This window comes from Mustela putorius, unplaced genomic scaffold (genome assembly GCF_011764305.1).
Source record: "Mustela putorius furo isolate JIRA1106 unplaced genomic scaffold, ASM1176430v1.1 tig00000421_pilon_pilon_pilon, whole genome shotgun sequence".
NCBI lineage: Eukaryota > Metazoa > Chordata > Mammalia > Carnivora > Mustelidae > Mustela > Mustela putorius.
The window spans coordinates 9,054,409-9,071,183 of NW_025421375.1; the positions used below are offsets into that span (position 1 = coordinate 9,054,409).

Below are 16,775 nucleotides of genomic sequence, written 5' to 3' on the forward strand. Positions count from 1 at the left end.
GGGGTAAATTATAGAGATTTTGGAGGTCAGAGAGCTCACCCCACTCCCCTTAGCCTGGGAAAGCGGTTGGACTAATCAGGAGGCAATAGAAAGGGTCTGACCAAAATTGAAGCTTCTGGTTTCAGTTCTGTGAGAGGAGAGGTGCTTTCCCTAGTTTATTATTTTTCTTCTAATTAACAAGATAAACTGCTTTATTCACACCCCTTGTGTGGTAATAGAATAGCTACAGGTTTGCAGGGAGCGGGTTCCCGGAGATATCCACACTCTGTGTCCTTGACAAGACCAGCGCCATTCCGCTGTGACCGGCCGGGAGGGAGTGTTGGCACTCAGACATTCGTTTTCTCATGCTGTGCACAAATTACCACAGGTTGAGCCGCTTTGAACACGGACGGTGTCCCACATTTTCTCAGCATGGGGAGTGTGGGATAGGACTTTAGCTAGGACCCCTGCTCAGGGTTACACAAGGTCACACAAAGTTTCCTCAGGGTCTTGTTCTCTTCTGGAGCCACAGGTTCTCAGTCAGGCTTACCCGCGTGTGGGCAGAATTCAGTTCCTCACAGTTGTAGGCCTGAGGCCTTCGGCTCTTGTAGGCTTGTCCACGGTCCCTGTCATATGGTTCCTTCCTGTGACAGTGGCTTATTTCCCGGAGGCCAGCAGGAGGGGCTCTCTGGGGCCAGCTGGCGAGGTGGCCCCTGATCGTGGGAGTGACCCCCCCCCCCCCCGGCACCTTTGGTGGAGCCCATTGGCAGGAAGCAAATCACAGGTGCACCTGCAGTGGGGGAGGAGGGAACGACAACACTGAGCACGAAAATGGGGATCAGCCTAGAGTCTGTCTGCCACACTACATTTTGGAAACAAAAGTGACTTGCTGAATCCAGTGAAACTAAGCTTTAGTTTCAGATGGTCTCATGAGGTCAATGTCAGGCAGCCTTCCTTGTTGGTCCGGGGTCATTGCTGGAGGGTTGATTCATGTTTTTTCCAGGCTCCCAACAGAAAGCACCTGGTGATGTGGCCCTCCAGTGAGGGTTTTGTCACACTCCTGCCCGTTGAACTGAACTGTGTTGGATTGTGTTTGTCCCTCGAATGCAAGTGTTTAATGACTTTGGGTTTTTGAATTTCTTTTGAAAATTCTTATTAGTGTTTTGGAGACCAGCCTTAGGAAAATGCAGACAGTGTGTGTGCATTCAAGGACCTCCGCCTTCTGAGAGGTCATCTGTGCGCTCGTGGTAAGAACCCTAACAGGCTGTGCCTGTCTGAAATTACGGTCAAAGCGTTTTGATGTTTTTCCCAATTCTGCTGGGGAACAGAAAAGACTAATAAAGTTTTCCTTCTACATGGGATGATGAAAGCTATTTAATAACAACCCTATGGTGTAGGTAATATGATTAACCATTTTCTACGTGGAAAAAATTGGATGGAGAGCGTGGAGTGGCTATGAGGAGGTCACATCACTAGTAAACGGTAAAACTAGGATTGAACTCAGGTGCTTTTACTGCAAAGCCCAAACTTAATCATCATTGTAGAAAGTGAGATTTTTGTATTTACCTACTTCCTGAAAGCCTGTTTCTGCATTATCACACGTGAAGGACACTGGACTTGACAGTTGGCCTCTCCGGGGTGGACAATTACACCATTGTATTGGTAGTTTTTCAAGCAGGCCAGAATGATTTTAACTCTATGAAATACTGCTTAAATAAGCCTGTCACCTAACATGTGAATTTTTAAAAATAATTTTAGAAATTGGGTTCCCTTGACTGGCCATTTACTGATGCTCCCGGTTGTGTTCTGCGTCCCAGAGAGGAGCACAGACGAGGGCCTCAACCTCTCGGACTGATTCTAGCAGGAAAGATAGACACGGAAAAGGAGCTGTAGTTTGAGTTACCATCAGAGGCTAGAAAGAAAAGGGGATAGTGGTGTACTTTGACTCAGTGGTCGTGGAAAGCACTTCTCTGTGTGGAGTGGAGACCTCGGTGGGCTCGAAACCTGAGCCAGGAATGAGCGAGAAGGCCGGTGAGGCTGACATGGGGTAAGAGCTGAGGCTGTGTTAGGACACTGGTGCCCGAGTGACATGAGAGCCGTGGTTAGGTGTTTGGATTGTATTTGAAGTGTGGTAGGAAACCGTTGGTGGTTGTGTTAGTTTGCTCTAGCCGACACAGACTGGATGGACACACAGATTTGCTCACAGTTCTGGAGGCTAGAATTCCAAGATCAAGGTGTCAGCAGGATTGGTTTCTTCTGAGGGCTTGGGGGCGGGGAGTAGGGAAGAACTATTCCAGGCCTCTCTTGTTTTGGCTCATGGATGACCATCTTCTCCCTGTGTCATCACACCTTCTCCCCAGTGTGCAAGTCTGTGTCCAGATTTCCTCCTTTTATAAGGACACTGGATTGGGGTCCACCCTAAGGACCTCATTTTTTTTTTAACCTCATTACCATATGAAAGACCCTCTCTGCAAGTACATTTGCGTTCTGGGGATTAGGACTTTAAAATATGAACTCTGGCAGGGGGAGGGGGCACCATTCAGCCACTAACAGTGGTCTTGCCTGAGGTGACTAGTTCTTGGACGAAACCTGCTAGTGTCCTAACAGCTGGGAGCTCTTAATTTTGAGTTTATTTACTAACTTATTTGGGTGATCAGACAAAGGAATGAAGAGAGTCAGCTGGAGGCTTGAGTTTCTCCTTCGATTTTGTGTCTTTCTTCACTGGCACCTCTTGTTTTCCGTGTTGTGGCTTGTGTGAAACCATCTGCCTCAGATTCTGGGGTGTTGGGATGCTAGAGGACAGACACAGTACATCTTCCATATGGGCTCTTGATAGGAAAATAAACACATACCACATAAAGGTGGCCTGCATATGAAGACCAAGTGGTTTGTATTTACAGTAGGCTAGTTATGCCCTGGCCTCGGCCCATAAAAGTGCTTTAATGGAAAGGACTGGAAGGCGCCGCCATAAACTGAGTTTTCTAACAGCATTCGAGTGCCCCGCTCGCTCACTGGCTGCATGTGCTCCTTCCCACAGGCATGGGAGACAGCATACCATTATGCCTTCAAAAGTCAACTACCAGGCAAACATCTGGGCTCTGAAGGAGGAGGGCTGTACACACATCGTAGTGACCACGGCCTGTGGCTCCTTGAGGGAGGAGATTCAGCCCGGTGATATCGTCATTATTGATCAGTTCATCGACAGGTGAGCAGGCCCTCTAAGGTGCTTAAGGCTCGGGGGAGATCATTCCCAGTTCAAATGGAGGTTGTATGGGGGCTTGGGAAGGAGCGGAGGGCAGGCCCACGGATGTGCTTGAAGTTTTGCCTTGTGGGAAGTTGTTAAACAGCTGCAGACCAGAGTAAGAATCAGCTGTCCGGTGACCAGTTCCCCGCTCTGCCATTCCTCAGTTCGCTGTGGTCTGTAATGTGAATAGATAAGAATGCCCGCCCGTAGACACAAGCAAATGGCTTCATGTTTCCTTAGTTCCGCTGTCTGGACTCCACTCCCCTTCTCCCGGTTGTCTCCGGGACTTTTTTTAAGTTGTCTTTTTCAAGTAAGATTCCAGAGGGGGTCCAGTCGTGACATGTGTGAGCTAATAATGTTTCAGCCACCACCTTTTACTCTTTCTCTTGTCCTGTAGCGTCCCTATAGCAGATTTTACAGATTGCTTCCTTAAGTGTCAGTGTCTTCTCCTGTCCCCCGTGTTTGCTATAAACAGCTGGTAAATCTGGACCTGAGGAGAGCCAGGTCCACGTTCTCGGCAAGAACCCTCCCTTCTGCATTATATCGGCAGCCTTGTCATGTCTGGTTGTCTCTACATGGTGTTACGATCGACCAGTTGGTTCAAGAGCTAGGGGCTTTTTTATTATTTAATTGTATAAGTAATATATAACGTTCCTTTACCAAAAAAAAAAAAAAAAAATTTAGCAGTAATAAACTGCCATGATCCTAGACTTTTTCTGAATTTAGAAGTTGTTGAAGAGTGGGTCCCATTGGTTAAGTATCCCGACTCTTGATATGAGCTCAGGTCCTGATCTCAGGGTCGTGAGATCAAGCCCCGCATCGGTCTCCACCCTCAGAATGGGGTCTGTTTGAGATTCTCTCGCTCTCTCCCCGCTTTCCCCCTGCTCCCTCTTTCCAAAAGAAACAAAACCTTAAAAAAAAAAAAATAATAAAGTAGTTGAAGTCACAAGTGAAGTGAGTGGTCTCCTAGGGGTCCCTTTCCATTGCCCCCAGGCCCCCCACAATTCCTGGTGAAAGGAACCACCTCCCAGAGTGGTATTTCAGAGACAGACAGGTAACTACACTCTGCGCCTTGAATCGGTGGCGGGGAGAAAGGGCGCCGAGTTTAAGCCATCCAGTGGCTCCTGCTGCAGTCCCGAGACGATCACCTCCGTCCATCCTACGTTCCCCATCTGCTGTTGCCGAGTTTTTTCCACCCAAGCACTGCTCCCACCTCTTCCACAGGAGGGAAGTGGATTCAGTCCAGTTCTCTGTGTTTTCTGTCCGTCAGGGAACTGTTCTAATTTAGAGTCCATCAGAAGCATTCCTGATGGTTTCTGGTGGAGTGAAACTGTTAGGTGGAAGTGTATGAAACTGACCATTCTCTAGGTCTAGGTTAGAAATGGTTGAATATCAGCAGTTTCTGGTGGTTCAGCCTAATAAATAATGGGGGCAGACTGAAATTCGTACATGCCCTTCACCTGTCATTTTTCCTGTTACTATTTCAGCACCTGACACCATGTATGTATTGTTCATCTTGCCTTCTAGAACATAGGTCGTGTGAGGGCAAAGACTGTTTGCCACTTTACCCCTAACACACATACACATGCCTGTAGTTGCTCGGTTAGTATTTTTATGATACTTGTTTTTTTGTTTTGTTTTTTAGATTTTATTTATTTATTTGACAGAGATCATAAGTAGGCAGAGAAGCAGGAAGAGAGAGAGGAGGAAGCAGGCTCCCTCCTGAGCAGAGAGCCCGATGCGGGGCTCAATCCCAGGACCCTGGGTTCATGACCTGAGCTGAAGGCAGAGGCTTTAACCCACTGAACTACCCAGGCGCCCCAGAAGAAACGTTCTCTTAAGAGGAGGAACCCTAAGGGAATGTCATTTAGAAGAAATCTCAAATTTTCTATTGATGACATATTGCAATAGTAACATTTTGGATTTATTGGCCTAGATGTGATATTGAAGCTAATTTTACCTCTTTTCCTTTTTTTAATGCATCTGTTGGAAAATTTAAGATTGTACTGGGTGGCTTGTGGTCAGTTGCTGCTGGTCGCGGTTTCTGAATGATAACTGCTGCTGGCCGAGTCAGTTCACCAGGCTTGGGCACATACATGATTTACTGTATGTGTGTCTCATAAGAGAAGAGAATCAGCACTTTTTGCCTTATGAGTAGTGGCCTTCTTGTGTTGTACTAATAATGGCACTTTGTTTAAGGTGAATCAGGTTCAGGCAAGCACCCAATGTGTCCTCTCGGTGCCCCACGCTGAGCTAGAGGCTGAGCTGCCTGTAGCCAAACACCCCGCCCCAGCTTGGGGAGCGAAACCCCAGCATTCTGTGAAGCCGCCCAGTGGATTAAAGCCACGGGGACGGGAGCCCTGGATCAGGTTTTGTCTTGGCTCTGTTTAGCCTCAGACACATTGGTGGCCCGTGGCCCTATCTTCAGAATCCAAAGTTGAGCTCCGTTCTCCAGGGTCTGACCTGGAAACACATTTGCTTATTGCTGCCACTCTTCTGGCACATTCTCCTGGAACAAATATCCTCGTGCTAACAGGGCCTTCAGAGGTTGAGAGGGATCCTTTTACTCTCCCTAACATAAATGTGTGATAAAGAGTCAGGATTGGGGTGGGGGGGCTCCAGGGTGGCTCAAGTCGGTTAAGCTCCTGCCTTCGGCTCAGGTCATGATCCTGGGGTCCTGGGTTCGAGCCCCGCATTGGGCTCCCTGCTCGGCAGGGAGCCTGCTTCTCCCTCTGCCTCTGCCTACAGCTCCCCCTGCTTGTGTGCTCTCTCACTGCTCTCTCAAATAAAATATTAAAAACAAAAAAAATTCAAGATGGAGTAGTGTGGCTGTTCTCGCTTATTAGACGGCAGAACTAAAGCACATTACTTCCTCTGCCCTTGGTGCCCAGAGTAGGGAAGACCTCCACCGACCTGGTCCCTCAGCCTTGCTGTGCATACCTGAGAGGCCATCTAGGTTGAAGAGTGACAGGTGGCTCTGACTTCATAGTTGTTTTTAAAAAACATTTGGATTTCTACTCTAAAAACGGAATATACCTTTAAAGGAGTCTGATGGGCTGGAAACTCTTTTAATAAGCTCATTGTCTTCTGAAAATAATTTGGTTTTCTCTCTGCTGTGTTCCTGCCTGTGAGGAGCTGAAAGCCTGGGCCCGAGAGAAGGGGAATTGGGTGTGGCTGACCTGGAGAGAGCAGGACAACAGACCGGTGGGGAGGGGAGTGGCTCCAGGTATTTTTGGGGTGTGTGCCCTTGTGCATTCTCTTCCTCAGACACACAAGGAAATGCCTTACTTAATATTTAAAGTCAAAATAATCTTCTTGTGTTTGTGATTAGGGCAGCTGTAGAAAGCAAAACGGATCTTGCTCTAGAATTTAAATACCAGACACGTGTTGTTGGTTTTGTGATTTTCCCATTCTTACTGGAGAGGGATAGGTTACTTGATTGTGCCCTGGCCCCGGGTCCGGGGCTCCCTGGGTTATGTTCCTCACAAACCAAAATTAAAAATAGCACCTGATAACCAAGGACATGGAGGATGCTCGCCCACAGTGTCTTTGGTGCCTCATACCTCCTGATGAATGGGGTTTGATGAATCCATTTCTTTTGCCTCAGTGGAGGTCCTTATTTTAGAGCCACAGGTCATTTGACAATTTGGGATCAAACCTGATTAAAAGTGGAACTTGTTTCTCTTCCGGTTGGTCATTCCACAATCCATCTGAACCCGGGAAAGAATTTGTCTGACCTTTTGTCTGTCCCAAGAGACCGTTTATACTTTAAAAGGATCTTACAACAGAGATGCCCCAAGATTCATAATTTGGAGCTTCTTCTGGGGTACAAACCTTTGTATGTGCAGCGTGTTCCTGTCACCCCCAGTTACTCTCCACACTGTGCAAGGTAGCCACGGGTAGAGGATGCCAGCAGTTCCACATGTGACCGACCTCCTCACCATCTGTCCTGATTGTTACTGTGGAAAGGAGTTGAATTCACCAGATATCTACAAGCTCTTGGAAAAGATGCCCACATTCTATTAAATTGTTTTTTTAAAAGATGCAGTTTAGTAGGACCCATTCACCCACAAGGGCTGTGTGAACTCTCTCAGGCTGTGCCCAGCAAACATATCTGTTAAGGACAAAGATAGGATTCTTACATTTATTTATTTGTTTGTTTATTTTTATTTATCTATTTATTTATTTATTTATGATTTTATTTATTTATCTGACAGACACAGTGAGAGAGGGAGCACAGCACTAGCAGGGGGAGTGGGAGTGCGAGAAGCAGGCTTCCCGCCTGCCAAGCAGGGAGCACAATGCGGGGCTCGAACCCAGGGCCCTGGAATCATGACCTGAGCCAAAGGCAGACACTTAACGACTGAGCCACCCAGGTGCCCAGATTCTTACTTCCTAATAGTGGTCTTTATCAGGAATGTTTTACAGATAAGGACTTTTTTTTTTTTTTTCAATGAGACAAATACAACCAAAAAATTACAATGAAAAACATCAGGGCGTGATCCCTGCCAGCAAATGTTTTCTGCCCAATGCTGTTCCCACGTTGGCCTGATGTGCCTGAGGCCCCCAGTTAGATTCTGCTGGAAGAATGCAGTGGGAGAAGCCCCAGTGTGGAAGTGTGAACATCCAGAATTGTTTCCTGGCTCTGCCCCCAGATTCTTTGGTCACTTAGCGTACTTGCTGCTAGGTGAGGGTGCTGTGCTCTGATGTCTGAGCTGTGATGTCTTCCCTTTTCAGAGAGTCCTGCACTTGCTCCATTAGGGAAAGCTTTGACTAAGTCTGGGGGCAATACTTGCTGGTTTATTCACAGGAAAGTCCCCACTGTAAAACATGACAGTAAGGGATGATGTCATTTTGTTTCCCCTCCCAAAGCTCTGGGCTTCCCCTCTCGGATTCAGTGCCATGATGTAAGATTGCTGTTCCCCGCCCCTGTCGCGGACTGGCCTGAAGGTTGGGGTGTGCTCTGATGTCCATTAATCACCAGTCTTTGGACCTCTGGGGCAGGGTGTGGATTTTTATCCGCACTCGCTGCAGTTATGGTAAGCAGTTGCCCAGCAAGCCCTCCTTTGGCTCTTTTCCCATGCCTCTTAGCAGCTATTTGAAAATCTTCACTGTTCCCACGGCGTCCTCCCCATCTCCTTCACTCTTGGTTGAAAATGTCTCTTCTTTATGTGAAAACAGAAGCTATTTGGCCTAAACTGACCATGTTCCTTCCCCTTCCCTCTCACCAGTTTACTTGCATGCTTGCCCTCTGTCATCTTCCTGCCTGCACCTGTCCCTGGGAGCCAGGCGGCTACTCCCATGTTCCCGGGACTTCCCGCATTCTGCTCTGCAGCCTGACTTTATGTCCTTTCTCTTAATAAAACTGCTGATAAGCTCCGAAGTTTTGAACTACTACTAAGTGCCACAAATCACTTAATCCTGCTCACCACATACGAGGGTAGTTTTCCTGGGTTATAGTCCAGGAAACTTAAGACTCCAACATACCGGTCATTTGCTAGTAGGTGGGACCTGTGGATGTTGAATTCGGTTAATGTCCAAAGCCTGTGACCTCACCCACCCCTCACACACGGACTTCAGTCCTGCCCTCCCCCTTCACAGTCACACTGGCCACTGGATCCAGGACAGGGTCCCATAGATACCTCATGCTTTATAACTCAAAATTAAATTATCCTTGGGGGGTGCCTGGGTGGCTCAGTCAGTTAAACATCTGCCTTCAGCTCAGGTCACGATCCCGGGGTCCTGAGATCGGGCCCCACATCGGCTCTCCACTTCCTGGGGAGTTTGTTTCTCCCTCTGCCTCTGCCTGCTGCTACCCCTGCTCATGTGCATGCTCACTCGCTCTGTCAAATAAATAAAATATTTTTTTAAAAATTTAAAAAATGGATTCTCCTCCTTGGATATCTTCCATCCCTATACTCTCACTCTCACTCTCACCCCACCCTGGTTCCCTGTTCCCTACTTGGAAAGTTGCTAGGTTGATACAGCGGTGCTGCTGTCCACTTGGTGGCTGCTGCTGTGGCCCTGCGTCGCCGGTACACACAGAGTCTGTCTTTGGGTTATACCTGTGCTTGCTTTGAACCACCTTCTGTTCTCCATCCCCACTGCTTTCATCTGGTCAGTGCTTTTCTTCCCAACCCTTTTTCTGCCCAGCATGCCTCCTGCAAAGCCAGTTTTGACATTACTCCCTGGAAACACGAGAGAAAGACATGATCAGGAAAGTGCTGGAGCACCGGGGTGGCTCCATCCGTTGAGTGTCCAACTGTTAATCTTAGCTCAGGTCTTGATCTCAGGGTTGTGAGTTCAAGACCTACATTGTGCTCCATGCCCAGCATGGAGCCCACTTAAGGAAAAAAAAAAAAAGGTGCTGAAAATGGAGCATCCACATGTCTCTGGGAGGGCTTGCCTCAGACCCTTTATTTGGTTGGGGTTTGTTTTTTTTTTTAAGATTTTATTTGACAGAGATCACAAGGAGGCAGAGAGGCAGGCAGGGGTACGGGGCGAAGCAGGCTCCCTGCTGAGCAGAAAGCCAGGTGGGGGGCTTGATCCCAGGACCTTGAGATCATGACCTGAGCAGAAGGCAGAGGCTTAACCCACTGAGCCTCCCAGGTGCCCCATTGGTTGGGGTTTTACCAAGCAGTGATGAGTACCAGCCCAGACTTCACATCACAGTCCAGGGGGAATGAGTGTCCTACTAAGCTCTGTATGCAGAACACCTCAGCACTTAACTGTAATATGATGTCATTTTTTCCTATTTCCTTTTCTCATCAATGCTGATGATCTTTGACATGTACTTAGAAATATCTTGTCACTTCCGCCGTAGTTTCTAACATAGCCTTTGTACTGCCCATTTCCCTCTCCCCAGTGAAGTATTAATGTTTATTATCTGGTTACGTCTATTCTTTTGAACGTGAAGTTGTTATTTCTGGATAATTTTGAAGTGAAAGAAAATATTAAGCTCTTCCCACGTGTCAGATGCTCTTAGGTCCTGGGTAATTAACCTTCACATACCTATTGCTGGTAGAGATAGTTACAACTCTTGTCTTTTTTCTTTTCTTTTCTATTCTTTTTAAGATATTATTTATTTATTTGACAGAGATCACAAGTAGGCAGAGAGAGAGGGGAGGAAACAGGCTCCCCACCAAGCAGAGAGCCCTATGAGGGACCTGATTCCAGGACCCTGGGACCATGACCTGAGCTGAAGGTAGAGGCTTTAACCCACTGAGCCACCCAGGCGCCCCTCTTTTTTATTTTCTTTCCAAGATTTATTTATTTTTAGAGAGCGAGAGCATGCGAGTCAGGGGCAGAGGGAGCGAATCTTCAAGTAGACTTCGTGCTGAGCTTGGAGCCCTGCACGGGGCTCCATCTCACTGCCCATGAGAGCATGACCTGAGTCACGGTCAAGAGTTGTTAACTGAGTGTCCAACTGAGTGTCGCAACTTAGCCACCCAGGTGCCCCTTTTTTAAAAGGTCGTGTGACTCAGTAAGGTTTAAAATATTTATGCCTTTCCAACGAGCCTTCCTTTTGTGGTTTATAGTTCTAAGAATAAAAGCACCAAATGGTGTGTGTATTTTTCTAGACACATGTAACCAGGATGTGTTTGTGTTGTTTCTTAAGAGCAGCCTAAGGCAGTGGTTGAACAGCTATCCTGTGGAATGCGATGAAGTTGTAAACAGGATTTGTTCAAGTTACATAACACTGACCTGGAGCCATGTCCATGATACTTTACGGTGAAGCAAAGCTGCTTCTGTAGTCCTGTGTTCCTCATGCTGCGAATTATCACAGCACTAGGAAACATTGTGGATATACCTTTTATGACCCCCCCTTGTACAGATGAGAAAACTGAGGCCCATAGAGATTTTACTCAGCACGTATGTCAGAGCCAGGGTTTTACTATTATGTTGCCGGTCTGCATGCCCTGTTTCGCAAGTCCTCATGAAAAGTATGAAATGGGAGGAGAAAACTGTACATGTTTATTAAACAGTCTTGCCTCCTCACTGGGATTTAAATACAGGTTTTACTCATGTCCTGTGGCACTGTAAGCTCTCATTAGGTCAGAGCAATGGAGGGCTCTTCATTACGTGTCCAAATTTAGAAGCTCTCAGCCCCTTCTGGTGAAGAGAACGGATTCATTCCATGTCATAATGGGTTGCCATTCATGTTGTTCGTGTCAAAATTTCCGGTACTTTTCCCCACTATAGTTTTACTGGCTTTTTTTTTTTTTTTTAAGATTTTATTTATTTATTTGACAGACAGATCACAAGTAGGCAGAGAAGCAGGCAGAGAGAGAGGAGGAAACAGGCTCCCTGCTGAGCAGAGAGCCCAATGCTGGGCTCGATCCCAGGACCCTGGGATCATGACCTGAGCCGAAGGCAGAGGTTTTAACCCACTGAGCCACGTAGGTGCCCCTATAGTTTTATTTTTATTTATTTAAGAGAGAAGAGTACAAGCAGGATGGGGCAGGAGGGGCAGGATGGAAAGGGAGAAACAGAATCTTAAACAGACTCCATTCTCGGCTGAGAACCCAACCCAGACCTGGGGCTCGATCTCAGGACCCTGAGATCATGACCTGAGCTAAAATCGAGTCAGATGCTTAACACACTGAGCCACCCAGGCTCCCCTCCCCACTTCAGTGTTAAACTCTCTTCTTCTCCCTCAGCACTCTACCTTTCTCCTTCAGATGGGAACCCTAACTCCATGACCTAAATCTTCTAGGATTTGACCCTTCACTTATACATATGCTCACAACAGGGGCACCGGGGTGGTGTGGTTGGCTGAGCACCTTCTGATTCTTGGTTTTGGATCAGGTCATGATCTCAGGAATGTGAGATTGAGCCCCGGGTTGGGCTCTGCATTCAGTATGGAGTCTACTTGAGATTCTCTTTCCCTCTCCCTCTGCCCCTCCCACTTGTGCTTACGCTCTCTCAAATAAATAAATAATAAATAAACAGGGATGCCTGGGTGGCTCAGTCATTAAGTGTCTGCCTTCGGCTCAGGTCCTGACCAAGTCCTGAATCAGGCTCCCTGCTCAGCGGGGAGCCTGCTTCTCCCTCTCCCACTCCCCCTGCTTGTGTTCCCTCTCTCTCTCTGTCTCTCTCTGTCAAGTAAATAAATAAAATCTTTAAATAAAGATAAGTAAACATGCTCACAATAGTGCTGTCCAAGTGTGCATACCCACACATATATATATACACCTGGAAATTTAGAAAGCTTATTCTTAATCATATTGATCTTAAAATTATGCATATTTCCTAGAATATAAATATTCTTTTGATCTTACTGGTTGGTGACTTGACCTTACTTTTTTTTTTTTTTTTTTTTTTTTTTTTTTGCTATCTTCTATTTGTATAGTTTAAAAATTTTTAACTTAAATTGTCTTTGGTGTTACAGTGTATGTTAAAACTAAAATGCTGTCCAACCTAACCTGTGTTTTAGAGCATTTACAAGTAATACATACTTGTAATGAGATAAAATGAAAACAGCACAGGAGGGTATATGGTAAAAAGTGAAACCCTCCTCTGTTTCCAGTGGGTGTGTCCTTACCATAGCCCTTTGAAGGGAAATTGGGTGAAATCTGTCCATTAAACTTGAAATGTGGGAGGCCTTTGTATCAGTTCCTTGACAGTTTTTGAGGAACCTGTATAAGGTAGCTTATTCAGAGATATAAGTTGTACCATTTTTAATTGCCTGTTTTTTGTATAATAACTTAAATATACTGATATATCCATGGCCTTCTATTCAGAACCTTAAATAAATTTCTATGTGCTGATACAGAAATGTCTTAAAGATCTATCATCATTAACTAAATTGAGCATATTGTCCATATTACCTACCATTTATATATTTTTTAACACACACAAAAAAATGTTTGTGTGACTCTGTAGGAATTCTAGAAAAAGAACAGTTTGTCTTTTTCTTCTATCCTAGCTCACAATGTGCAGTCTTCCCTTTAAACCATCTCTCTCAGCTTCTCACACGTGTCATCATATGCCACTGTGTTCCTCCTTACATACTCTCTTCCATTGTTGGCAGTGTGATTCATTTAAGCTGCTTTCTGAGTGAAAGTGGGTTGTTTTCAGTTTCCTGTTTGTATTAACTTGAGTTGGTTAACATTGGTATGCCCAGTTATCTTTGTGTTTGTATGAACATCCTCGTGGCATAAATTGCTAGAGGAACTAGCAGGATGGCCGTGACGCCTTGCTATATAGAACACTTCCACTTTCCCTCAGAACTCAGGCTTTAATAAAAAGAGGGTGTGGGGGCGTCTGTGTGGCTCAGTCAGTTGGGGGTCCGAGTCTTGATTTTGGTTCAGGTCATGATCTCAGGGTTGTGGGATCAAATTCTGCTTCAGACTCTGAGTTCAGTGGGGAGTCTGCTTGAAAATTGTCTCTCTCCTCCCCCTGCTCACATTCTCTCTTTCTCCCTCTCCTTGTCTTTGGGATAAATAAGTCTTTAAAAAAAGAAAAGAGGGATTGGGAGGATTTTTTTGGTTTAATTTTGGTTTCTTAGAAATTGAGTTTGAGTTTGTCCATGCGCATTACTATTTAGATACCTTTTAAGTGATGTGGGTGGAATCATTTCCCCAAAACCACACTACTTATAATCAGCCGTCGGCCCTGCTTTGCCAGTAGATTAATTGAGTCATGTTCCTGCATGTTGAGGCTTGTTGGGGACATGTGCTGCCTCACAGATGTGCAGTTGTGTTTGCTTCTGCTGTAGGACAAGTGTTCTTGTTATTTGCAGCTCCACTTTTCCTCAGGGGAAAATTACTAACAAATGGCTGTCCGAGAGCCGACTCAAGTCTTCTAGTCAGTTATCAGCCGATTCAACAACCTACCAGTCTGTCTTTTTCTGGGCTTTTCGCTGTTCTGTGTGTGAAAAGTGCTCAGTGTTCTCTCCTTGGAAGTCTTGAACTCACTGCTCTTGCCAGTACACAACACAGTTTTGCCTCCTTCACTCTTCCATGCACAGTTTTTTGTTCGTGTGCACACTTCAGTTCCCTTAGTATGTGTCCCTGTTTGAGAGCCTCAGACTGTTTTCTTGTGGACCTTCAACTTGAGGTCCATACATGCGTCAAGTCCTAAGGTGGGCACTTGAGAAGTACAGCAGCAGATTTTCCATAAATGGTGGTTGCTAGTGCTGAGCGCTTGCCTTCCGTGTCTCATTCAGTCTTCACATTGACCTTTAGAAGGCAGGTGGTATTCTTTATTCCCCCATTTTAAATATGAGGAAATGGATACAAATTGAGGTAGAGAGATCAGACTGACTTTTCTCTGAGGCACGGAGTTACTGAGTGAGCGATAAACCCAGCCAAATCAGTCAGTCCCAAAGTGTTTTCCCTTGGGGTCCCAAGCTAACAGGGAAGTAAAATTCGCAGTCCCCTTGCCTCGCTGGGAGGGTTTGCTAATGAAGCTAGAGTTGGGGCCAACCTTCAGCATCATTTCTTTATAACTGGTGGAAGCCATAGCTGGGGTTGGCTGAATCTTAAACCACATAAGCCCATGTATTAGTGTTCTGTTGCTGCTGTAACAAATGAATGTTGACCCTTATACATCATGGGGATAGGGGTGCTGAGCCCTATTCAGTTGAAAATCCATGTGTAACTTTTGACCTCCCAAAAACTTAACTGCTGATAGCCTCCTGTCGACCAGAAGCCTGATAACATAAATAGTTGATTTACATACTTTGTTACATGCATTGTGTCCTATATTCTTATGATAAAGTATGCTACAGAAAAGGTGTTATTAAGAAAATCATAAGGAAGAGAAAATATATTTATACACTGTACTTTTTATGGGAAGAAAATGTGCTCCATTCCCCCTGCCCCTCATGATTATAAATCCCATTGCTCTTGGTCAGAATTGCATTCAGCATCAATCATGCCTTACCATTTTATGCTGGACAGGAGTATTGCTGTTTACAGTGATTTTAGTTTAAGTCGTTAAATCTTTCATTGAATGCGTTGACACTTAAGTTAGTTATGTGAACAGGACAGATAGGTGGGCAGGCTGTGTGAAGAGGTGTTTTCTCACACGTTCCTTCTCCTGGATCTTGACAGCACAGCCCTGAAACCATTAGAAATATTGGTATTAAAGTGTTCATGTCTTTCTCAGGGCGCAGCCCTTCACTTGCCCCTGCAGGGCTGAGTTCTCTGAGGCTCTGGCCTCAACCGTAGATTCTCCTTGGGGCTGGCTCCTTGTTTGTCTCTAGCTTCCGACCTTGCTTCCGAGCTGCTGGCAATCGTCTGGACATCTTGGTTGACTCCATGTCACAATGCCTGTGCATATGGGTGGATGAACTACATTTTATGATTGGAAATAGAGAATCAAACAGATACAGCAGTTGTAGCTAGTAGTTAAAGAGCTTTGCTTAAAGAGAAAAGTGTAAGATGTTCCACTTGACAGAGGGAACGAACTGTAGTTAATTAGCACTGTGTGTATGTGACATAACATAAAGCATAACTAATTCATGTTTTGTCTTAAGGTCGAAGGTCAGAACAAAGAGGAATGATCAGGCAAAGAAGGAGTAGAAAGAGAAGAGAGAGAAACAGAAGGTGGGGGTGTTGTTGCATGAACATTTATGGGGATATAGTTGCTGGAGGTTTTTGTGACTCCGTTTTCCTACTTCATCACAGTTGTAAATGGGGATATTGCTAATACCTGACTCACAGAAGGCTGATACCAAGCCAGGACTAGAGTACGTGGCACCATTTTATTGGTTAGTTTCACCAAAAGAGGAAAGCCTCTGTTCATGGGGAGTAGGACAGCCATTTGACCTGTTCTTCAACCCCATCTGGAATTGCTTGAGGGTCAACTGGGCCTTCCCCAAAGACAGAGGAAAGAGGGCTGGGAGGAGCACAGGCAGGTTTTCATCCCTGCGGAGCATGGAGGCTTCATTATGGAGCCAAGTGGCTTTGGTGCCAGCTAAGAGTCACTGTTTTCTCTGTGACAGGATGGAAGTAACTGATGAATTCTGGTAGGTGGATGCACCAGCTGGATAAATGGAACCATTATATTTCTCCATGCTCTTCCCTTCCCTGCCGCTCCCAGAAGGAGACATGAAGTGATCCAGCTTCCCCTGCTTTCCCTTGGTCTGTCCCTCCCCGGCCCTCCCCTCTATAGGAAAGATGAAGACTTTCTTTCCTGTATTACTCATGAGTTCAAGTTGAGAACAATATAAAGGACACAGAAAGTGCTTTATTCTGAAAACTTCAGGTGAAAAATTGCAGGGTGACTTGGCTGTTTTTGAACTAAGGTTTCAGAGCTTATTACAGTGGGTAGAGGAATAAGCTAAATGAGGTGGCAACGAGATTCCTGAAAGTGGAGCAGGACAAATGGCTCTTTTCGTCAGTGGGCCAAAGGTCAGGGATGGAGGGCAGGAACTACCCTCATGAGAGACAGGCCCATCAAATGCAAGGTTAGAACCTTGTTTGGAACTTGAAACTAAAAAGTACTAGTTAAAAAATTAAAAATAAGTAAAAAAAAAAAAAAAAAAAAGACATTTTTGAGGCCATCAGGGAAATTTGCATCTCCTCTGTTAGTTGGGATTGAG

The 16,775-nt window shown here is 45.7% G+C and overlaps 1 protein-coding gene across 1 annotated transcript in view; it reads left to right on the forward strand.

The window, feature by feature from the left end:
* The window catches only part of LOC101673321 (methylthioadenosine phosphorylase), a 44,290-nt gene that overhangs the window by 13,663 nt on the left and 13,852 nt on the right, over nucleotides 1–16,775 (forward strand). Inside the window, exon 4 of the mRNA XM_004761808.3 lies at nucleotides 3,017–3,184. Coding sequence (XP_004761865.1) covers nucleotides 3,017–3,184 — 168 coding nt within the window. The remainder of the gene's footprint in view (nucleotides 1–3,016; nucleotides 3,185–16,775) is intronic.